This window comes from Thamnophis elegans, chromosome 16, assembly GCF_009769535.1.
Source record: "Thamnophis elegans isolate rThaEle1 chromosome 16, rThaEle1.pri, whole genome shotgun sequence".
Taxonomy (NCBI): Eukaryota; Metazoa; Chordata; class Lepidosauria; order Squamata; family Colubridae; genus Thamnophis; species Thamnophis elegans.
This window is the reverse complement of record NC_045556.1, coordinates 15373408-15398786: the sequence shown is the minus strand read 5'-3', so window position 1 is coordinate 15398786 and position 25379 is coordinate 15373408. Positions and strand designations below refer to the sequence as shown.

At 40.5% G+C, this 25379-nt stretch overlaps 1 protein-coding gene across 1 annotated transcript in view; it reads left to right on the top strand.

Annotated features, from left to right (window-relative positions):
• AGBL1 (ATP/GTP binding protein like 1) overlaps positions 1-25379 on the top strand; it is a 391004-nt gene that overhangs the window by 181042 nt on the left and 184583 nt on the right. The window contains exons 19-20 of the mRNA XM_032233152.1: positions 7127-7256; positions 15271-15402. Coding sequence (XP_032089043.1) covers positions 7127-7256; positions 15271-15402 — 262 coding nt within the window. The remainder of the gene's footprint in view (positions 1-7126; positions 7257-15270; positions 15403-25379) is intronic.

Here is a 25379-nt window from a genome sequence, read left to right as displayed (position 1 = left end):
TCTGTGTCCTCATTTTACCCACCTCAGAAGAATGGAAGTCTGAGTCAATCTTGAGCCTGGTGGGATTTGAACTGCCAAATTGCAGGCAGCCAGTAGTCAGCAGAAGTGGCCTGCAGTACTGCACTCTAACTACTGTGCCACTGAGACTCTTAAGTAACTGATCTCAGGCAGCAAAATAATGAACAATGGGGAAATGTTGGCAAGGAAGCTCTTTACACTATTGGTCATATTAACCAAAGCTATGTGAGCTACACCTTTCTGGTGTAGGGGGAAAGCTGTCCTTTTCCTGGACCAAAGAACGATCCAGTTCATGTGTTGGTGCAGGGGATAGAGGCATATTGGCTTGTGCTTCCAGAAATAAAATTAATATAATTGTTGTTCTCCTAGGAGTCTAGCAGAATCTCCTCGTATAAATTTGACAGGATGAAAGTCCAGTAAACTAAGATGTCATCTGCACAAGATGAAGTAGTATATTGGGGGATGACTTGACTTCAATATGTTCCAGCATTTTCCCCTTCCATGAATAAAAGCCAGATTGGATTATCCACCAAATCTTATTTCCAGAAGTTCTGCATCTGATCTTGAGAATAATTCATTCAAAGGGCACGATTTAGATCCAAATGCATAGTCATTCAATATCCAGCAGCAGCTCCATAACCTCAATTGATGACCAGAGCAGTTGCCTCAATTTGTTTTATGGTAGAGCTGGCCCTAGTTTGAATCTACTCTATGGGGACTTTCCCCCCCTACGTATCCTTCTAAACCTGGTGTGTCAAACTCGATTTCATTGAGGGCTGCATCAGGTTTGTATTTGACCTCGGAGGTCCAGGGTGGGCATGGCCAGGATGGGCATGGCCAGCATGACATCACTCTTGTTGGGGGGCTCCTGTGATGGCCTGAGCACTCTGCTAGTGAGAACAGGCTCCCGAGCTCAGTTTTCGGATGTGATGGCCTCCTGCAACCCTCTGCCAGCAAAAACGGAGCTTGGGAGGGCCACTTTCAGCCTTTGCCAGCTCCGTTTTTATTGGCAGAGGCACCGCAGGGCAGTCATTTGCAGTTTCCAGGGTGGCCCTGCGGGCCACATCTAAGCACCTGCGGGCCGCATCTGGCCCCCCGGGCCTTGAGTTTGACAGCCCTGCTCTAAACAGTCAACTCTTGTTACCTTTATTTATTTAAATTGATTGGCTGCCCAACTCCAGTGTCATTGTTAGAGTATTTGATGTAGAAGAAAGACAGGCAAAGACTGGGGGTGGAGTCAAGAGGGGAATCAGCCTGGAATCATTAGGTTCTGATAAGCAATTAAGTCTAACCCCTCTTGAATTCTGTTAACTCTTACCTAGCACCACTTTTGTGCTATTTTGTATGTAGCCACAAGCAAAAAAATCAGTTTAACTAGAACTTAACTTGGGTCCTGAATCTTCATGCCCTGACATTTGAATTTTAGAAATGATCACACGGAGACTTCAAAAACATCATTTTGACTTATGTATACTTGCCGAAAAGTAGTCATTGTTGGCTTAGTCAAGTTTGGATGAGACGGGATTTAGTGGTGTACCTTTCCTACTTATTAACCGATATCTCAGTAGCAGATTTCAGCTTATTGGCTACAGGAAACAGCAATTTTTTTATTGTCTGCAGAATGAATAGAAGGGAGGCTAACAATTAAAATTACAGGATCAAGAAGACAATTCGGGAGAAAGGAAGAAGGCTGTTACAAAGCTTGCAATACTGTACAAAACCACAGTCCCGTTTTCCTTTTCTTTAAAAATAAAGTTTTAAATTAAGGCATTATACTAACACAGAGCAAGCTGTGAAGGATGTAATAAATTGCTTGATGCAGAATGAGTGATAAAATCCTCAATACTCCTACAGTAGCAATCTATAAAGAGTCTGTAATGTGTGCTTGGTACATACACCATTACTATGTTACAAAACCAGATAATGATTTGGGTTTTATTAGCTGGAGATGAAAGTCCCTCCTGGCTGTTCACACCAGACTATATAATTTTTCAGCAGTGGCAGAGATGTAATGCAAATTCAGTCATGAGATACTGCAGTTAAAGCATATCAGGTAGCAAATGTGGGAAGCTTGTGTTGCTTAGGGCTTTGGATCTACTGTAGGAAAAATCTGGATTGTACTGGAAATATGAGCCAAAGTTTCATCTCAGTTTGACTTATTAGCCATCTAGCTCATTGTTCTGTTCAACCACCATTAAGCAGTCCCCAGTTGTTACTAAGGTAAAGGTAAAGGTTCCCCTCGAACATATGTGCTAGTTATTCCTGACTCTAGGGAGTGGTGCTCATCTCTGTTTCAAAACCGAAGAGCCAGCGCTGTCTGAAAACGTCTCTGTGGTCATGTGGCCAGCATGACTAAATGCCGAAGGCACACAGAACACTGTTACCTTCCCACCAAAGGTGGTTCCTATTTTTCTACTTGCATTTTTACATGCTTTCAAACTGCTAGGTTGGCAGAAGCTGGGACAAGTAATGGGAGCTCACTCCTTTATGCGGTGCTAGGGATTCGAACCGCCTAACTGCCGACCTTTCTGATCGACAAGCTCAATGTCTTAGCCACTGAGCCACTGCGGCATCCAGATGTTAATAAATGATGATTATTTTATTTGTCCTCAAATCAGAAAAAAATCAATACAAGTCCTTATTGCTTGTAAATTATTTATCTATCCCATATTTGATCACAGAATCTGGTTAAACAGAGGCTTATAATATGAGTTATTTGGCTCCAGGTATAGGTAGTCCTTGTGTTACCACCACAACTGACCCCCAAAATTCTGTTGTTAAGCAAGTCATTTGTTAAGTGAGTTTTGCCCCATTTTGCAATCTTTCTTAATACAGTTGTTAAGTAAATCACTGCAGTTAAGTTATGAGCTGTGGTGGCATAGTGGTCAGAGTGCAGTACTGCAGGCTACTTCTGCTGACTACCAGCTGCCTGCAATTTGGCAGTTCAACTCACCAGGTTCAAGGTTGACTCAGCCTTCCATCCTTCCAAGGTGGGTCAAATGAGGACCCAGATTGTTGGGAGCAAGAGGATGACTTTGTAAACCTCTTAGAGAGGACTGTAAAGCACTGTAAAGTGGTATATAAGTCTAAGTGCAATTGCTATTGCTAACCCAGTTGTTAAGAGAATCTGGTTTCCCCATTGGCTTTGATTGTCAGAAGTTCACAAAAGGGGATCGCAAGACCCCAGCACACTGCAACTGTCATAAATATGAGTCAGTTGGCAAGTATCTGAATTTTGATCACATGTGGATTGTAAATCATCTCTTTGATGTGAGGTCAACTACTTTGGTTTGCTCAGCAAACCCTGGTTTTATGCCACCTATGCAGCCAACCCACTTTCTGGAAATGAAATAACACCATTTCTAAGTACCCCGAGATCTAAACCCTGAAGCTGTGTTTGCATGAAAGAATTATATGTGTTTGTTTACAGTTCAGTACATTATGCAAATTCAGAAAATTGGGTTGGTAACCTTGGTATAATGACTCACCTCAATTTTCTGACTTCAGATCATATGCTGAACTTTAAACAAACCTCATGGATCAAGTCTGCAGAATCTTGGCTGAAAATGTGGTTGACAACTCAGTGTGTTGTATGAGCATTAGTGACTGGATAAACCTTAACCTAACATGGGCGATGCCAGCATCTACTTTATTGGATAAGAGTCCCAATTTTATTCATGAGTTCTATTCTACAACTGAATCTGTGGGATCGGATTGAATTGTTTGAGGAATATTATTGATGTGGTTTTGTCCATTTTTTGCCCCAAATTAAGTATTCTTTTAAACATTAATAAGCTGCCTAGAGTCTGATGGCTTGAAAATCCAGTAAACAAAAATAAATTGAATAAACTCCAGGGCACTTAACTTTGAAATGGAAATGCCCTGTTCATTTGCCTAATTCATTTTATAAAAGCAATCTAAGCTACAGGTCGCTATCATAGCTTGTGACTGGATGTGCTTGTAAAATCACCTTGGAGAGTTAATAATCAGAATAGCCAGTTGCAAATGATAACAGGAATTCTGCCTCTTCAAAAACAACCTAAGAATGGAATTAGGGGAACCACCTCTGTTGAAATGGCTGATCCTTCATCTGCACAGTTAATAATAATGTGTGTATTCTGTTTTCATTTCAATAACTTAATAATACTTTGATGCAGAATAGAGCTGGAGGGGCCTTGGAGGTCTTCTAGTCCAACCCCCTGCTCAAGCAGGAGACCCTATACTACAGGTTTTTCAGACAAATAGTTGTCCAGTCAGTCCTAGAAGAGATCAACCCTGACTGTTCTTTAGAAGGCCAGATCCTGAAGATGAAACTCAAATACTTTGGCCAGCTAATGAGAAGGAAGGATTTACTGGAGAAGAGCCTCATGCTGGGAACGATGGAGGGCAAAAGAAGAAGGGGGCGACAGAGAATGAGGTGGCTGACTGGAGTCACCAAAGCAGTCAGCGTGAGCGTGGAAATTATTCTTTACCAGGATAATAATTAGGCCATCCTGATGAATAACAATCCCTGAGCCTTGAGTAGGATTCTGGAAGGTTCGGCTAAAAAGTCTTCAGCTTGCATTGCTAATTTCTGGAACAGTCTTCCACTTGGCAACAGTAGCCCAACAGGCATTATTTTGTGGCTGGATATTGGGTTTTAATTTTGTTAATCCGGTACTATTCAATACTGTTGGCAGCTGGAGATTCTCAGAGCAAGAAAGCAATGAACAAAAAATGCAGTTATGAATTAGCGATGGAGGGAAACAAAAGACCAGAATTTCATAACTCTGGGACTCAGAGGGGAGATATGGGGACTACAGAAGGAATACGACATTCTGGAATTGGCCCTTCCTTCCCAATTATGAACAGCTGTTGGTAATGGCCACCATTCTTGAATTCTGATATTTAGTCCTCCCCGTATCACTTCACATCTTTGGGAGGCTTCATGAAGCTCTGGCTGCCAAGGGGAACTTGACATTTTGTCCCAAGCAAACTAATTCCAATCTCTAAATATTCCTTTTAAACATTTATCCCTTTGGCATTGTAGAACGGATGATGGCTTTGCAACAGAGCAATAAAGAGACTTGGAGAGTGATCTTAATGAGAACGTTCTGCTTTTCAAGAGTCTACTGTGGCTGGAGTGAGCAGCCTTGCAACCCAGGAAATAATCCTACCTTTTAAAACTTAAAAACTGCCCAACTGTATTTAAGATTTGGTAGATAGGTGGGTGGGAGGAAATGGAGATTGTATTTACAAGTAGTCCTTGATTTACACCACAACTGAACCCAACATTTCTGTTGCTAAGTGAGACATTTGTTAAGTGAGTTTTGTCCTTTTTATGCCCTGTCTTGCCACAGTTGTTAAGTGAATCACAGCAGCTGTTTGTTGTGGTCCGCCGGCAGCCTGCAGAGCTGGCAGCAGAGTCAGACAGTGAGGAGGTTGGGGAGGAACATGGGCCAGTCTTGGAGTGTAGGGTAGGCTCTGCATCGGAGGCAGAGAAGGGGCCAGGGCCATCTGGGAGTTACGTATGTGCTGCCTCCAGAGTCTCCAGAGTTGGACAGCAGCAAGGCAGAGGATCAGGCTTCCCCTGTTCCCAGTGCACATGCATGCGCAGAGCTGCCAGAAGACAAGAACAGTTAAGACAGAAGGGACGATTTGGGAGTAAGGCTTGGAGATGATTGGCCCATCCCATAGGACATAAAGGAGGAGCAAAGGCACAGGAAGCAACTTGGTTCATGCTGGTCAGTTTATCTTCTGAAGCTCCATTTTGATTCTTTGCTCCATGTGGCCTTGCCAAGCTAATTGCCAATTAAATCTTTGGCAGCGTTTCAAGGAAGATAAAGGTGGGTGTTTATCAGCCTTATCACGAAGGACTTGGCCAATCTACTGTAGAACTCTTTACAACTATTTGGGACTCATTACGGGCTATGAATGAACATAATTCACAGCCTTTGAAATAAAAAGAGGGTTTTGGAGACTAAGCGTGTGCTTTTTAATGTATCAGGAATCCTGGGGCAGAACACTATTAAGTTAGTAACACGGTTGTTAAACGGATCTGGCTTCCCCATTGACTTTGCTTGTCAGAAGGTTGCAAAATGTTTTCACACTAGTCCAGGACACTGCAACCATCCTAAATGTGACTCAGTGGTCAAGCATCCCATGGAGATGCGGCAATGGTTGTAAGTGTGAAAAACGGTCGTAAGTCATAAGTTTCCCAGTGCTGTTGTAACTTTGAAGGGTCACTAAATGAACTGCTGTAAGTTGAGGATTACATGTAATTAACAAGATGTGTGAGATGGCCTAAATGTCTTCTTACTTTCTTTTATTTTATTTAAAAAGCCTGGTGTGCCTATGCTGAGATCAAGGCTTTTAAAAGGGTAGAAATTTTCCAGCACTTTCTAGAACAACCATGTCATCGTACATGGTTTCTCGAAGTGCCCATGGCACTTTTGCAACTTTATTTCAACTTTTCTTGTCCTTTTCCAGCCTTTGGTGATTTATACGACCCTCAGCCTCTATAAAAAGAATCCAGTATTTCATTCTCCATCTCATTCTAATTATTTGAAACTAACAAGCAAATGTTGCATAATGATATCATTTTATTATCTATTAATATACGGCTTGAGATTTGATGCTATTTAAAAAAATCTGCTTTGTTTTGTTATGCCTGAGTCCACATTGTTTCAGGGGACGTATATTGTTGATTGCCGCACTCCAGTTATATTAACGTCAATGAGTTATTTAAAGCAGCATGCATTGTGTACTTTCTCTCAGCTCCCACTATTAATCGCTTTTAAGTAAAACAGCTCCCTATCTATCTCTCATTGTAAAATAAGATTGCTCCTAATTTTGTTAAATCCATCTGCACGGGGGGGGGGGGGGTTCGCTGACAAAGAGAGTGATAACCAACACAGCGAGGAATGAATTTGCTCAAAATAAACAGCTCCAGAGGTTTGACTTCCACTGCCCCTTTCTAAAATGGAGGCATCAAGGAATAGAGAATAGAAGGGGAAGAATCCAGAAACTGATTTGGCTCTGACGCTTTTTGTAGTAGAGATTTTCTACTAGGATTTAGGCTTTTCTTTTTTCTCTTCTTCTTTTTCTTCTTCTTCTTCTTCGACTCCAGTCAGCGGTGTTCCTTGAGTGGTGATGATTTGAACAGGCAATGGTTGAATCCCAACCCTTTGTGCCACCCCACCATTTACCACAGCAAGGGTCTCCTTTATTACCTCAAGAGCCAAGGCCGAGTTCCAGTGGTGAGTCATTATTTATTTATTTGTTTTTATTTATTCATTTAGGGAATTTATACTGCTGCCTATTCGCACATGGCAACTCAAGGCAGCTGGCAGAATATAAAACCCCAGAATAAAAACTAACAAAAGAAGTAATATAATAAATTAATATACTAAAATCACACCCACACCCACACCCACATTCCAGTGACAGCACATCACACGAGCCATTTAATGGGCTCCATCCTGCTCTGGGTTACTCAGGCTTGCTGGCAGAATCAGGACTTTAGCGCTTTCCGGAAGAGTGTTAGAGTGAGGAGCCATTTTAATCTCTTTGGGAATGATGTTCCAGTGAGAAGGGGCCACCACAGAAAAGGCCCTTCTTCTGGGTCCCACCAGGTGTATCACCCTAGGGGATGGGACCCGCAACATTCCCTACCTCCCTGCTCTGATGGGTCGGGTAGATGTAACCGGCAAGAGACAGTCCCTCAGATTATCACTTTTTACTTTTGTTTTTTTGGGCAACCAAGATGGCGGCTGTGATCATGCAGTGGAAGCTCCACTCTGCTGCATATACACGTGGGTTTTCAGTCAGAGCTTGGGGGGCTGCCTTGGTTTTTTGCCTCCCTCCCTGAAGACCCCTCTATTTTCCTTCTTCTAAGCTTTCCTCCCTGTTAAGTGCTGAATGCACCTTTAGCTTGATCTCATTACGGGTTTTGTTTAGTGTTGGTTTGAGTGTGATGTGCGGTCTTGCCAGTGGATAAACCATGTTTTGTTTTAAAGCAGTAAATAATCATTTGAAACCATGGCTTTTGGGGATAACTAACTGCAGCTGTGGCTTATTTCTGGTATGCTAATTAGGACATAGCATTTGCAGTCTCCTGGCTTATTCTTGGTTTGTTTGTTTGGGTTTTTATTCCTCCCTAAACCTCTGCCAACCTGCTAAGAAACAGCAGATAAAAGAGCTGGAAAACAAGGCAGGAATTGGCCAAACATTTTTTTTAGACTGCAAGACTAACTTTGATTTGTTTCAGAGTTGTTCAAGCAACTGTGGTTAGTATAAGAAACCATGCCTATAATTCTAGCCTACTGTAAAATGCATCCTGTTTGCTCTTTCCTAATACGTTCACTTCTTTACAAGCAATTATTTAATGTAATATATTTAATGTACTCTTTTGTGATTTTTTGGGGTACTTTTTATCCATGATTTTTTTAAAGTTCTGGACCATATTACAATACTGGGGAAATAGCTTATTTATAAGTTCTTGTACAAATTTGGGTCTCATTTTCTTTGTTGTTTGTTGTTGTTAGTTGAGAAGTCATGTCTGACCCATCACAATCCCATGGACAACATTCTTCTAGGCCTTCCCGTCCTTTACCATCCTCTGGAGTCCATTTAAGCTCATGCTGACTGCTTCGGTGACTCCATCCAGCCACCTCCTTCTTCTCTTGCCCTCCATCGTTCCCAGCATTAGGCTCTTCTCCAGTGAGTCCTTCCTTCTCATTAGGTGACCAAAGTATTTGAATTTCATCTTTGAGATTTGGCCTTCTAAAGAGCAATCAGGGTTGATCTCCTCTAGGACTGACCTGCAGTCAAAGGGACTTGCAGGAGTCTTCTCCAGCACCGTAGTTCAAAGGCCACAATTCTTTGGCCTTTGGCTCAGCCTTCCTCATTGTCTTAGAGTGTTATTAGAGTGTTGCAAAATATTCCTACCTTTGGAGAGGATAATAATTTTCCAGAGAGAAAAGAAAATTGTTTGCTGAACATCAGGTTCCATTTACAGAGTAAAAATACTATAAACTGTTAGCCCAGATGCCCACGAATAAGTGTAGTCTTGAAAGCTGTACTCAGTGGAACTGAAAAGTAGCAAATGCTCAACAAACATCCATACCAAATAAAGTCTTTGCTACCTAGAATCCAGAATGACCTAGAGATTCGTGTATTCCCCCCTCCCAAGGGCCAGTGCTAGCTATCAGCAAATTTTGCTTGAGACTTGCCTATTGATCCTTCTGTTTCACTCCTTCTCAGCCTTCAGAACTTGACAAGCTATAGGAGAACTGGATTTTCCTTGTCTTTGAAGAGTTCATTGATTTTATTTAATACATGTTCAATCTCTCTCTCCCGCTCTGCTTTCTCCTTGCTTTGGGAGTATGCTTTTCCTCCCCAGACTTTCCAAGTAAAACTCACCAATATAAATATTGCAGTGAGGAACAGAAATGAAGTTATTAAATCCTTTTAATGTGTACAGAAGGAGGAGCCAAAAACAAATTGTACCTTTTAAAAAATATGGTTAAGTTAAACTATGACTTAGATTGGAATGTGGGTAAAATTCAGAGGTGAGTTCCTACCGGTTCGCACCAGTTCGGTAGAACCGGTTCGTCAAATTTACCGAACCGGTTAGAAGAGGTTCCACCAGTGGACCCAGAAAGCAGGCCACACCTACAGAAGAGGTTCCAAAATTTTTTGAAGCCCACCACTGGTAAAATTCCTCAATTTGTTTGGACTCCAGTAACGTGATATTGCGTTGTTAGTTGAAATTTGAATCTGTAACTCCTGAAAAAACCCAACTGCCTGTTTATTAGATCCAAATAATTGATAAATGAACGTAACACTTCTAATAAGATGAACTTTTTAATTACTATCATTATTGGATACATGAAAGAGAGGCTTACTCTGTAGTAAAATGGATAGGAAAAAATGTGCCCAATGTGCCCGCGGCAAAGGTTTATTAAGGATGTGCCTCAATTCTGACTATGGTTGAATAATAATTGCTATAAACTGATTTGGAAGATTCTTAAGGTTTTAGTTGGGACACATGGCACTCATAAGAGAATGGCCTGCCAGTCATATTGAAGGAAATGTTTTCCTGTCAGTCATATCCGACGCTAGGGCACAGTGCTTATCTCTGTTTCTTGGCTGAGAGAGGCAGCACTATCTAAAGAAAACACCCAAGGTCATGTGGACAGCATGGCTGTACATCAAACAGAACACTGACCTTCCCACCGAAGTGGTACCCATTAATCTACTTGCATTTGCATGCTTTTGATCTGCTAGTTGGACAGGAGCTGAGGCAAGTAAGGGGAGCTCACCCTGTTGCATGGAGCTACGCTGGAACCCAGTCTATCTGCTCTCCATCTGACAAGTTCATCATTTTAAGCACTGAGCCATTGTGTCCCCTCTATTTCAAATAGTTACATTGAATTGTTCAAATTTGGGAAGTGTATACATATGTCATGTGTTGGGATCTCTTTTGATGTAGCCTTTTTGGCATGAGATCCTCTTCCCTGTGATGTGATTATCTAGAATTCACAATAATAATGTGACAATGTATGTGATTACTCTTAAGGTGATGTGTCCGACCACAGTGTAAGTTATCAGATAAGTGATGTTATGTTCAACCTCTCAGTTTCACAGTGGGAAAACACAGAATCAACTCTACTTTTGTATTAAAAAATGATTTAGATGCAGATCACACACCACGTCACATTGGATATTTGGGAAGTGATTTGTACATCACTGTGGTTTTACTAAATAGTTAATTATTCTCTACTGCACTAATCATTCGGTCAAATACTGCTGGTATTGGAGGTGACCAAATCTCTCTGTTTTAGTTTTCTTCTCCTTAGTTTTGCAGATATAGGATTAGTGGATTGGTTAAAAAAAAAATTTAGGTACAGAAAGTATATTGCATGTTTTGTATATTCATTTTCCAAAATATAAATAATTTTCTCTGAACTTTTGCATAATATTTAGCTTTTTTTTCAAAGGATTTTGTCAAATATACGTATCTATTCAGTGATAGATAGGAGGCAAATATTCAAATGAGGACATGCCATTTTTATGAGTTTGTGTGTGTGTGTGTGTGTGTGTGTGTGTGTGTGTGCATGTACATAATCAGACCTTCACTCAGATAGACAGACAGACAGACCAGTGGTGGGTTTCAAAAATTGTTCGAATCTACTCTGTGGGTGTGGCCTCCTTTGTGGGAGTGGCTTGCTGCCCATGTGACCGGATATGAAGATGCCGACAACACTTGTCAGAATCACCTTAAATTACCTCACACACAGCACTGGCATGCATAAGAATATGATGTAACTTGTTTTTTAAAAGGCATCTTTGGTTTGCATTAAAACAACTTCAACACACGGAATGTTCTGATTGCACCACAAACACAGTAGTCATCCTTACCTTTCACGGAGGCACTGAGTTTTATAAATATGAGCATGATAGTGTAGAATAATCATATCCAAGGACCAGTGGTGGGTTTCAAAATTTTTTGGAACCTCTTCTGTAGGTGTGGCCTCCTTTCCGGGTCCACTGGTGGAACCTCTTCTAACTGGTTTGGTAGATTTGACGAACCGGTTCTACTGAATAGGTGTGAACTGGTATGAACCCACCTCTGAGACAGACAGACAGCATTTTTGTTCAGTATTATTATTGCTATGGCTCATTGCATGGTCAGCCTGATGTTTAGACTGGCTTTGGCATTTTCATCCACCTTTTGAGTTGTTTCCAAGAGCCTGGGACAGAAAGATATTTGATGGTATTAAATGTATTGTCACAAAATGTTAGTTTTTGAAAGTAAAACTGCCTTTTGCAATTGACAAATGGTGATTTTTGTCAATGCTGATGGTGTGCAAGCGATGCTCCAGATGTTTTGGGATTGGTATTAACTTTGTTTTCTTTTGCCACAGTCACACGGCTTCCATTGTAGGTCTTTGTATTTTGTGATGTTCTCTACTTCTTCTCTTCTGTAGTGCTGTCTCCAAGTACTGCAATGTCCATTATCTAGACTTTTTGTCTTTCTTATCAACAGTTGTTTAGTCTGGGGTGTTATGTGGCAGGTGCTTTTTAGCTTCTTCCTTTTCTAATATTTTGATCTAATTTGTGGTTGATGAAAGAAATGTCCTTCTTGGTTCAGCTCCAAGTGGGGAAAAAGACACTGGAGACATGGAGGCTGCTTGGAAAGATGGTTTATTGATGGACAGGGCCATATGGCTTGAGCCCTGAACAGAAAAGGTGATCACATGCTTCAATGTTGGTGGAGAAGAAGAGAAGGGCTGAAGGATGGGTTTGCTAGGCTTCTTATAACCTATTCAGTCCCACCTCTCTGTTTCCTGTTCCTGTGTAAGAAATGTATTCTGATTGGTTGTCAGACTCCCATGGGGCCATGCAGCGGCAACTCTCTAGGCTGTGTTTTGAATCCAGGTATGGATGAGTTCTCAGATGCCATGTGGTCACTTGAGTAAAGGGCCAATATTATCATGCTTTCCTGTAGCTGCTGGTGAAGTCTTTATTATGTAAAGTGGACTAGCTTGGCGGTTTTAATGGCCCATTGACAAAGTGGGGATGGGCAGGAAGCTACAGGCAACTATTCTGTCTCTTTCTTTTCACATCCAGAGGAATATTCTGCCTTTTCAATATTTCCTAGGATATTTCATTTTTCTGGGAGAGGGCTGGATGATAACTTCCCACATGGCCCTGCCTGTTCTTGCTTGTAGGCAAATGGTATTTCTTGCACATCTTCCAATGCACCATTGTTGCCACTTTGTCATGCCCTTGTTTGTAGCAAGTCTGTGCAATCTTGCAGCAGCTAATTAGGTGACTCACCATATCTTCAGTTTCTTTACACAGGCAGCATTTATTGTCTGTTGCTGTCTCTCACTTCTAGCTTTGTATTCATTGGTTCTTAAGGCTTGGCCTTGTACAACCAGAATTAGTCCCTCAGATTCTTTCTTCAAATTTCCTGCTCTTAGCCATCACCATCAGGCCTTGTTATCTGCTTTGCCTGCTGCCTTTTTAATGTATTAACCATTTTTTACTTTGCCAATATATTAATATTACAAAATTTGGAGAAGTAGGTATTTTGAGGGATAGTTGCATTTTATTTTAGATATCCTTTGTACAGTAAAAATAGATTTCCAAATTATTTTCTTTCCCTTGGCTAGCTGGAAAACTTAGCAAGCAAGTTCTGGGATCAAGTAAAGCAGTGATGGGGAATTAAAGGTTAATCACACTTCTGATTTATTTACATAGTATTTCCCTTTCCTTCTGGGGTGTGGGTTTAAAGACACCCAATCTATGTTTATATCAAAGATTACGAATCCTGGAGGGAAGAGACTGGAAGTTATGGATATTGATTTCCTATCATAGCAAAACTGGACAATGGGTTGGTTGTTCTTCAAAAGCCGGGGTCAATATTAGCCCTCTGTGTGAATAAACCCCAGTTTTTCACTGTGACGAGAGTCAATAACTGCTTATAAAGACAATCTAAATTTGGCGTAGCAAAAGATGTGACTATCGCCTGCCCCTGTAACAACAGAAGCTAGGTAGATGGATTAGATTAGGAGATGACTAGGGGAGAAACACAACAATTAAACTGGGAAGCTAAGTCATGTTCTCTTCTTTGTGCTGCTGAGATTTTTACAAAATCAAAATAACCGTGTACAAGAGTGTTTTCACCTAATTGCTTGCCTAAGCAATGCTTCAAATTGGTATGTTGTGTGGTATGAATGTAAAGAAACGCAAGAGGTATTTAATTGCTTTGCAAACTACAGGTTTGGATTCTTACAAGATGGATAACAAGGAATGTTTAGAAGCAAAAAAGCCTCTTATTACTCAGTATGTTATCCCAGAGCTGGTCTTTAAAACGTAGATGGGTACTCTAGTTTTAATCTGGGTTGAGAAGGACTTCATTTTCCTAGGGAGTCTGTGAATGGTAAATGGGGATGAGAGTGGGATGCTTGAGTGCATAAAATTAATATGGATCTGCAGTTGAGGTAACTCACTGTTATCAGGGTAAATATGTTTTTTTTCCTCCTGGAGCTATGAATAAAGCAGAGCAGTGCACCCTCAAACTGTATGTAGAAACTACTAAGTTGCCTTACCTAGAAACAGAAGAGGATGATTTGTAACCCAAATACCTATATTGTATTGTGCAATGAGCAGGTGTGAGAACATATGATGTCATTGTTAGTACCTACAGAATAATTGTGCACTCATATTACTTCTTCGGTTAGGTGTACACCCAAGCTTTGCTTACAAAACTCAAGGGGGTATGCAGTGTATTCCCCTTCTAATTTGTCCAAATATCCATGAGCAACGATGGCACAGTGGTTAGAGTGCAGTACTACAGGCTATTTCTGCTGACTGCCAGCTGACTGCAATTTGGCAGTTCGAGTCTCACCAGGCTCAAGGTTGACTCAGCCTTCCATCCTTCTGAGGTGGGTAAAATGAGGAGCCAGATTGTTAACTCTTATTAGGAATCAACTATTTTGCATAAATCTTAAATCTCTTTTTAGCGTTCTTTTATTGCCCAGTTTTGCTGAGATAGGAAGTCAATACCCATAACTTTCAATCATGACACTTTGCCAATGCCCTCGGTATCAATTCTCTTTGATTCTCTTTGTTGCAGGAACTAGGTATGTCTAGTTTAATGAAAAGAAGGACTAGGGGAGACATGATAGCAGTCTTCCAATATCTCAGGGGATGCCACAGAGAAGAAGGAGTCAAACTAATCTCCAAATCACCTGAGGGTAGGATAAGAAGCAATGGGTGAAACTAATCAAGAAGAGAAGCAACCTAGAACTAAGGAGAAATTTCCTGACAGTTAGAACAATTAACCAGTGGAACAACTTGCCTCCAGAAGCTGTGAATGCTCCAACACTGGAAGTCTTTAGGAAGATGTTGGATAGCCATTTGTCTGAAGTGGTATAAGGTTTCCTGCCTAAGCAAGGGTTTGAATAGAAGACCTCCAAGGTCCCTTCCAACTCTATTATTCTATTCCATTCCATTCCATTCCATTCCATTCCATTCCATTCCATTCCATTCCATTCCATTCTATTCTATTCTATTCTATTCTATTCTATTCTATTCTATTCTATTCTATTCTATTCTGTATTTGCCTAGAGCTGATGCTCAGATATCTCAAACATTAACTTCTTTTGACTCTGGGACAGCATTTTCTTAGCAACTACTCAACCCAGCCCTATGAGACTTCAACATTTGGTTGATCCCTCCTTCTTTTTCCATCTCCAGGTGTTTTGTGATTACCATGGACATTCTCAGCGAAAGAACGTCTTTCTATATGGATGCAGCATAAAGGAGACTCTCTGGCAGGCAGGATGTACCATAGATACATCCAAGGTGACTGAGGATGTTGGCTATCGGGTAAGGTATACTTCTTATAGCTTATTCATCCCCATAGATATTCTGAATTAAATTGTCTTGATCATTTCTGGCTTAATCTTTCAAACTTTTAACAGCCAATCAAAGAAAAATCAGATGACAAGCAACAGCAGAACCTGCCGAATAGTAGGAAAAAGATTTAAAGGAACCCAGGTTTGTTAGAATGCAGAAATATAATATGGGGGTGGGAGGCAAGAGGATCTAATTGCTTTGAAGGGACTGTTAGGAACCCCCCCTCCCCAAAACCGATGGAGCCAAGTGGGTGAAAAGGGTAGATCTATGGCAAAAACTGTATTGATTTTATATAAAAATGTGGAAATATGGTCATGTAAATCTGCCTGTCAGAGGAGATTACATTGGTTAAGGCACCAGGTTTAGAAGTCAGCAGATTATAAATTCTAGACCTGCCTTAGGCAGACAAAGTCAGATGGAAGACCTTGAGCCAGCCACTGTATCTCAGCCCTAGGAAGGTGGCAATGGCAAACCACTTCTGAAAAACATTGCCAAGGAAGCTGCAAGGACTTGTCCAAATAGTCTCTGGGCATCAGGCAAGATTAAAGAAAAGAAGAAAAAAACCTTTGTCAGATATTTAGTTTTACTATTTTTCTATGTTCTAGTTATGATCATGCTTTTCTTATTCTTTGCATTTGTTGTCTTGTGTCTCTCCCCCTCTCCACCCCCATGAAAGATACTCCCTTACTAAGATCTCTTCTTACATTAAATTCCAATCAAGTACTACTTTAAGAAATTGGCAAGTGCACCTTTTTCTTTTTAGTTCTGATGACTTTTTAAAAAGTCATATGGCATCTACCAAGGTCATGCAATCACCTATATACAAATTTAGTTTTAAAAGCTAATACATAGATGAGAGGTGTGGTAGCCTGGAGGTGGAGATCTCGCCTCACAGAGTTTGTTCCTAGGCAGCAGCAGATATTTCTCTCTTTGGACATGAGCAATGGTCTGCTGCGAATTCCATGTAGGCATCAGGAAGGGCATCTGTCCAGTAAATGCTTGAGCTCTGTTCAGTTGCCCCAGGTCATTAACGGAAAAGAAAAAGATAAATGGATAGATGGATAGATAGATAAATAGATGGATCGATGGATTGATGGATCGATGGATGGATAGACAGACAGGCGGACAGACAGATGGACAGACACGCGGACAATACAATATGGAAGATAGAGTGTTAAATTAATATAAAACCATAATAAAATAACTATAATATAGAGCGATAGAATTGCAAATGGAGTAGATGTTATAATGCTACATCTAAGGAAGCTAACCATCTAATTGCTTCTTATGTCGCTGTTGTGAGATCATCCCAGGTGCCTTGAGGAGACATTTAAAGAAGTTAAAGAAAAGTTTTAGCATAAAAACAGCAATCAATAAGGTGAATATGAACCAAATAATAGTGATTGGCCTCAGTCATCAAAAAATGGGTGTTGATTTGGAAAAGGCAAGAAAAGGAAAATCACATTTGGTTGACTAGAAAGGCTGCTTGAGCTGAGTTTGCCTATTGAATCCCTTATAACTGACTACAACGATGGAGCTTGAACAAATGCACTTCTTTCTCTTGAGAACTGCGGATATTCTGCAACATTTTATTGCAACTCTCAATTGCTCAGCTCTGTCTGATAAGCCACATGCCCTGAAAAGCAGAAATGGTCAAATATTAAGCTGGGGAGACTCAAGTTGAAAGTGAAGCCATTGGATGATTTTCAGAAAGGCTTATTTTATTTTATTTTATTTTATTTTATTTTATTTTATTTTATTGTCTGACCTGTTTGTCAGGAAAACTGGAGACTGACTGCTACCTCAGTCCCTTGGAGCAACTAAAAAAAAAAAAGAAAGAAAGAAAAAAGAGGCAAGGGCATTTCAAATCCATAAATAGGTTAGTACCCTGATGCATTAATGCTATTTTTCAGGTAACAGTTCTCAGAATTCAAGGGATTTCCTTGTCAATTGGACCAGGAAAATATGGATTGCATATTTCTCTGTGTAAGTGTTGTGATAAAGAAGACAAGTGGAGTCTCACTGGCTAAGATTATGTGTCTAGCTCAGCACTGGGATATGACCTTTTTAGAAGGTATTTTCTGTCATAGCAGATAGCTGTCACATTCCTGTTCAGCAAAGTTTTAAATCCCCATCCCCCCCCCATTTTTATTGTTTTTGCAAAAACAAGCAAAAACAAGCAAAATAAACCATCTAAAAGGTAAAAATAATGTAAAATGTAAAAGTAACCCAAGGCAAAACCAACAATAAATAATAATAATTAAAAAGCAGAAAAAGAGATAGATAGATAGAAAAAAGAAAGAGAAAGAAAGAAAGAAAGAAAGAAAGAAAGAAAGAGAAAGAAAGAAAGAAAGAAAGAAAGAAAGAAAGAAAGAAAGAAAGAAAGAAAGAAAGAAAGAAAGAAAGAAAGAAGATTTATCTTTTTGGACACAATGAGTAATTGTCTGCTGCAAACTCCATGTAGGCATCAGGAAGGGCATCTGGCCAGCAAACGCTCAAGCTTCATTCAGTTGCCTCGAGTCCACCCCAATACAAGGGTTGTTAAGAGAGAGGGAGGGAGCAGGGGGGCGAACAATACAATCTAGGACATAAAATATTAAATTAAGATAAAGCCATACATAATAAAATCATAATATTGGAAAAAAGGTAGAAAGAAAGAATCTAATTGGGGAGAATATTAATTGGAAATACACTATATTGCCAAAAGTATTCACTCACCCATCCACATAATCAGACTCAGTTGTGAGTGAATACTTTTGGCAATATAGTGTATATGTGTTTGAACGATAAAAAACTTTTCAAACATTTTGTTAGGAAGAAAGGTTTTTTAATTAATTCATTGGGAACAAAAAACAATAAAACATAAAAAAGATATCCAGTACCCATAATGCATATTTTTTAATATTCTCAGACTTATTCTACCCTTGTGAAGAATTTTCTCTTTATAATCTTTTTAACTAATAATGTCATTTATCAGAGAATTCTTTTGTTCTGCATATCCTTAATGCACAATGCATCTTATTTTATGTGTTAATTCTTTCATAGATATTATGTACCTTATTGAAGTATTTATTTAAGTATGATTAGTATGGTTGTTTGCTGAATCTCTTTTAGCAGCTATTGATGGTTGTGACCAGTTACTATATTTGGGCGCAGGGAGTTCTGCATATTTGTTATGCAGAGTATGAATGCTAAGCTTTTATCTACTGCCTTTTGCAAGGAATTGATCAATTCTTTCCACTGGATGGCTCCAGACTCTAGTAATATGTGCAGGAGAGAATACGTCACCCACTCTCACTGTTTCCTTCTTTCTTTTTTGTTGTGGTCTAATACAATGGTAGGACCCTGAAAGGGCAGCATTGACTAAACCTGTTCATGGTCCCAGTTGGAAATTGCATTTCTGTTGAATTTGGTAGAATTTGAAAATGCTGGCAATTTCATTCAAAGAGTTAATGCTTCCTTCAGGAATGTTTGAATCCACAGCTGATGACTCCAGAGCAAATTCTTTCCATATTCCTTCCACATTTACCTCGCTAGAAACATGTGAGTTCTTTGAAATGTGAGGAATTGTCTTAGGTCCACGTACTGGATTGATTATTGGAATGTCTTCTACATGGGCTTTCCCTTGAGGATAACTAAGGAGGTGTCCCTGGTTCACAATGGGGACAGTTATGGGTGCACCGCACTATAACTCCATCACCACTCTTTCCAGTAGCCATTACAGATTATTTTTCAGGACTAGCATTCCCAGCCAGCTAAACTAAATCTCATAAAATCTAGGTAAATCTTGATCCAGAGTCTTACAGCAGAACTCATAAAGCGTGCCTATAAACATTAACTGATTTGTTATTTATCCCAACTCTGTTATTCTAAATTGCTCTTATCAGTAATCTGTTATGCAGCCTATTTTCTTCATCAGGGATGGGGAAGGATGTGATCCTTCTGATACTGTTGAAATATGCACAGTGAAGCTACAAGAAGCATCATATTGTTATTGTTGTTAGTTGTGAAGTTGTGTCCGACCCATCACGACCCCATGGACAACGTTCCTCCAGGCCTTCCTGTCCTCTATCATCCTCTGGAGCCCATTTAAGCTCACACTGACTGCTTTCGTGATTTATCCAGCCACCTCATTCTCTGCCATCCCTTCTTTTTCCCTCAGTCATTCCCAGCATGAGGCTCTTCTCCAGGGAGTCCTTCCTTCTCATTAGATGGCCAAAGTATTTGAGTTTCATCTTCAGGATCTGGCCTTCAGAAGAGCAGTCAGGGTTGATCTCCTCTAGGACTGACCGGTTGGATCGCCTTGCAGTCCAAGGGACTCGTAGGAGTCTTCTCCAGCACTCCTGATCCTTCTGATACTGTTAGAATAAGCACACTGAAGCTGCAAGAAGCATCATATAGGATGTCAGAATTGTGATTCTGCCACCTCCTGAAGATTCCTGTTCTTGAATCCATGAGCTGTGTTTCATGCCATTGTATAAATGACACTGCAGATCCCTTTGCCCACAATAACGGGCAATGTAGGATTCTCTAAAAGGAGATAGATAGCAAACATTATCCCCAATCAGCTATCATCATAGAGCTGTATCTTTGATACCTGAAACACAGCCTCAAAGCAGAACAGGGTTTTTGTTACATCTTCAAAGTAGTCAAGACGAGAAGCCCAACAGTGAATTCTTTAATCATCTTTAAGTCTTCAGCTTAATCTTTAATCTAAGGCGAGATTAACAAATATGAAAGGATTTCTCAGTTTCTTTCCTTTTAGTCTCTGAAAAGTTAGGGAGGATCCATTCTGAAATTCTTTCCACCCTATCCCCCTCTATGATGGACTGAGATACATGATAGTCATCTTCCTCCTGCCTCCCAAGGCCTTTCGTACTTACATTAGTTTATGAAAGGTTACTTCATTGGATAAAGTCCTCTTTACCATTAGGTACAGTATAATCACCAATATTTCTGTTGCTAAGTGAAACATTTATTCGGAGAGTTTTGTCCCATTTTACATCCTTTCTTGCCACAGTGATTAAGTAAATCACTGCAGTTGTTAAGTTAATCACATGGTCGTTAAGTGAATCTGACTTCCCCATTGACTTTGTTTGTCAGAAGGTCTACGTGAAACATCGGAAACTGCTTCCGTCATAAACATGAGTCGGTTGCCAAGCGTCTGAATTTTGATTGCATGACCATGGGGAATGCCACAACAATCATTTAATGTGAAAAACGGCCATAAGTCACTTTTTTCAATGCCATTGTAACTTTGAATGGCCACTTAACATGTTATAAATCGAGGACTACCTGAAACACTATTGGCAATTGTAGAAGGGCAGAGAAATTAAACTTGCTCGCAGGAGAACTTGAGTTTGATTGTTGATGTCTTCTATTAATGGTTCTCAGATAAGACGCCATGGGAAGACTACACCAGTCTGCTGTTGGTTTGTTGTTAGTTGCAAAGTTGTGTCCGACCTATCGCGACCCCAAGGACAGCGTTCCTCCAAGCCTTCCTGTCCTCTATCATCCTCTGGAATCCATTTAAGCATACACCAACTGCTTCGGTGATTCCATCCAGCCACTTCCTTCTCTGTCGTCCCCTTCTTCTTTTGCCCTCAATCTTTCCCAGCAAGAGGAACTTTTCTAGTGAGTCTTTCCCAGTTGCAATGTATGGCTGTGAAAGTTGGGCCATAAGAAAGGCTGAGTGCTGAAGAATTGAGGCCTTTGAACGATGGTGCTGGAGAGAACTCCTACAAGTCCCTTGGACTGCAAGACAATCCAAACGGTCAGTCCTAGAGGATATCAACCCTGACTGTCCTTTAGAAGGCCAGATCCTGAAGAGGAAACTCAAATACTTTGCCACCTAATGAGAAGGAAGGACTCACTGGAAAAGAGCTGTTGGTTAGAGTAGAGAATTATTCTGTTCAAGCTTGCTGAGCTGGTTTGACATCTCAATATCCTACTCGTCCCTTTTCTGCAACCTTACTTCCCTTCTTATCCCCATCTTTTCATCCCCAAATCTCCTGAAATTTAGCAAGTAAAATTTGCCGAAAACCATCAGGGTGACATCTCATCAATTTGCCTAACCAAGGAATTATATCTAAGAATAATGACAGTTACAAGAATTATATGTTGGAAATCCTTCCAGGGATAATGTCTTTCTCAAGGACAAGATTTTAAAAAGATTTAAAAAGGAAGAAAAATCTCATCATTTTGCTTCTCCTAAGAAATTCTAGCTGGGCTCTAGTGAGAAAAACAGGAATTTTGTGGTTTCAGGAACTTGTGGTTTTATTAGGAGAGGGGGCAAGCCTTCATTTTCCAACATCTTAGCACGATATTGTAACTGGGTCTTTTACTTTTCTTTTTGAAAATGTACAATTAAAAGACAATTAATGAGAAAATAAGCAGGGGAGAGAATCATTATCTTTAGATCCAAGAAACACAGTTAGAACAAATAGAATATTAAATTGGTATTTGCTAATGTTTACAAATGAGGGCTATACATGCTTACCTACCATTTACCTACCAGAATTGCTCTTTAATTAACATAAAAGGTTGATTGGAAAGGTAATTTTTATTTTGTTAAGAAGCTGAAGTCAGCCCAGCTATCTACATATAGTTTCTCATTCTTTAAGCTGGATTGGGCAGGACTAAAATAGGATGCATGCCTTTTTTTTTTTAACCAAGCAATGATATGTAGGGTTTGTTTGGATTTGAGGAATTGCTATTGAACAAACCATTGTATTTGGTTTAACGTGTTATGAAAACATCCCAAAGATGCTTCTCCAAAAGGCAACTGGACTTTGTTTTTCCTTGAAGACATTTCGCTTCTCATCCAAGAAGCTTCTTCAGTTCTGACTGAATGGTGGAGGATGGAAGGATTTATATTCCTTGCAGTCATCTGGTTGTTAGCACACTCTCTGAGAGTTGTTGAGACCACTGGGGGGGTTTATCTGTTCCCTCGGGGTCACCTGAATATTGCGAATGGGTGTGGAACCTTCTTGGAACTGCTGAAAGGACTGTGTTGTTACAACAACTTAAATAAGTTGTTGTAACAGTGATCGTGGGCGCACCACGGTTCGCCCACATAACACCGATCCTCCGTGAGCTGCACTGGCTACCTGTCGATCTCCGGGTGCACTTCAAGGTTCTACTTACCACCTATAAAGCGCTCCATGGTAGTGGATCTGGCTATTTGAGAGACCGCCTTCTGCCAATTACCTCCCTGCGTCCCATCAGATCGCATAGAGTTGGCCTCCTCCGTATTCCATCCGCCAGTCAGTGCCGACTGGCGACTACTCGGAGGAGAGCCTTCTCTGTTGTGGCTCCGACGCTATGGAACAATCTCCCCGTGGAGATTCGTACCCTCACCACCGTCCAGGCCTTCCGCACAGCCCTCAAGTTCTGGCTAGCCCGTCAGGCCTGAGGATAAGTTCACTTTCGCCCCTCCCGAATGTCGAGTGAATGTTGTGTTTTACCGTTTAATTTACTTTTGTTCACATCTCTTTTTGTATTTGTCCTACACTCCCTTTCCCCTTTTATTGTAAGCCGCCCTGAGTCCCCTCAGGGAAAAGGGCGGCCTATAAATGTGCAATAAATACAAAAAAAATACAAAAAAATAAACACACTATAAATCCTTCCATCCTCCACCATTCAGTTAGAATGGAAGGAGCTTCTTAGATGAGAAGTGAAATGTCTTCAAGGAAAATTATCTACATAAAATTATCTATGTTCTATCTGTCAATTACTACTTTAACTTCAACCACAACAATACACAAGCACACAATGGATTGCAAACTTAAGGTAAGCCATATCAAACTCGATTGCTGAAAATATGACTTTAGCAACAGAGTGGCCAATGCCTGGAATGCATTACCTGACTCTGTGGTTTCTTCCCCAAACCCCCACACCTTTAACCTTAGACTGTCTACTGTTGATCTCACCCCATTCCTAAGAGGTCTGTAAGGGGGGTGCATAAGCGCACCAATGTGCCTACCATCCCTGTTTTAACAATCCCATTTATTCGCATCCATTTCATGTATCCATAATCTTGTATGTACTCATATTTATTATCTTATACATGCTTGACAAAACAAACAAACAAACAAAATAGAATAAAAAGAAAGTCCTGTTGCCTTTTGAATAAACACCTTTGGAACAACTATGATCTGGATGACTGAGAATCTCCATAGACATGTTGTGAAAACATAACCTATAGTATAACATAGCTTAACACAGCGTTAAAGATACAAGCACATGAAACATCCTTAGATATCCCATTGTAACTGAGTAGTAAATTACACAGCTAAGACCCAGCGTTATACATCACAACATTCTGTATCACCTAGAGCAGTGTTTCTCAACCTTGGCCACTTGAAGATGTCTGGACTTCAACTCCCAGAATTCCCCAGCCAGCATTTGCTGGCTGGGGAATTCTGGGAGTTGAAGTCCAGACATCTTCAAGTAGCCAAGGTTGAGAAACACTGACCTAGAGTTTCCCAACAGTAAATCCAACAGTGCTGTGTATGGCAGTTTCCTGGTTCCACTAGGGGGTGCCATACTCGGTTCTGATTGGTTCCTGCTTGACAGCAGGTATATATAAAGAGCTTCCAAACAGGATCTCAGTGTTGCCATTATCTGAAACAGGTGTGCAGTGAAATGCCACATTGGCAACCTGTTAGCCATAAACTGTTAGCATTAAGAGATCTGGCTTGCCTCAGTCCTTCCCTCCACCCAGAGTTCTCCCAGATAGAACAAACAGTCTTTGAAGAGAGAGAGCCCAAGAATTTAAAGCAGTCAAACTACAACCAAAACTTGCCATCCACTTGTTTTATTTCTTGATGTCTTCTGTTATCTGTAAACATCAGCTCAGCTCCTGGGGGGGGGGGGGGAAGGGTCTTGCTGATTTCTGGAGATTTAGCTGCTGCTAGTTGCACAAAGCAAGGCAACTTTTCTTCTGTTTTAAAATGAGGAAAAAAAAACATTGAACATCTTCTGATTTTAGAATGGAGTGGAGCGGAATGACATAGCAATAGCACCTAACAATAGCACTTAAGATTTATATACCACTTTACAGTGCTTTACAGCTCTCTCTAAGTGGTTTACAGGGTCAGCGTATTGCCCCCAACAATTTTGGGTCCTCATTTTACCCACTTCGGAAAGCTGGAAGGCTGAGTCAACCTTGAGCCTGGTGAGATTTGAACTGCCAAATTGCAGGCAGCCGGCAGTCATCAGAAGTAGCCGGCAGTACTGCACTCTAACCACTGGGCCACTGCAGCTGGAATGGAATGGAATAGAATAGAATAGAATATTCTTTATTGGCCCAGTGTGATTGAACACAAGGAATTTGTCTTCAGTGCATAAGCTCACAGTATACATATAAACAGCAAATAATAGCTCATAGATCACAAATCATAATTACAATCATTAATTATGTTACAAACAACAATTGATAAATCATAAGAAACCAATAGGAGAAGATTATAAGTGGGAGTGGGTTACAACCCTTAATTGATTGATGGTGAAATGCATAAACAGATCAGTAGCATTACCGGGGAAGTGTCACATTTTTAGCTGGTAAAATATTGTTCGCTCTTCTCTACACCTTCTCAAAGTAATATTGGATGAAGTCACTAACATCTCAGGAGACCTCAAGCCATTTCTGTGCTTGGTGTGTACAGGATCTGTGTGCAAAGTCAGTGATGCAAGAGCGGGGGGGGGGGTTTGTATTCAAAAAGTTGCTGTCATTTTTTTTCAGGACTCTCCAATGATGCCTGTGCTTTGACTAAGCTAGGAACACTTTCCAAAAGCCTTACTTGATCCCCCCCCCCCCCCCGCTTTCCAAGTTTTCATTCTCCGCAGAACAGCTATCTTTCCGATTTCTTTGGCCAATGTTTCTGAGCTTGCTTTCCTCCTGGAAGTGGTAGATAACGTTATACCGAAAATATTGTGGCTGCTCA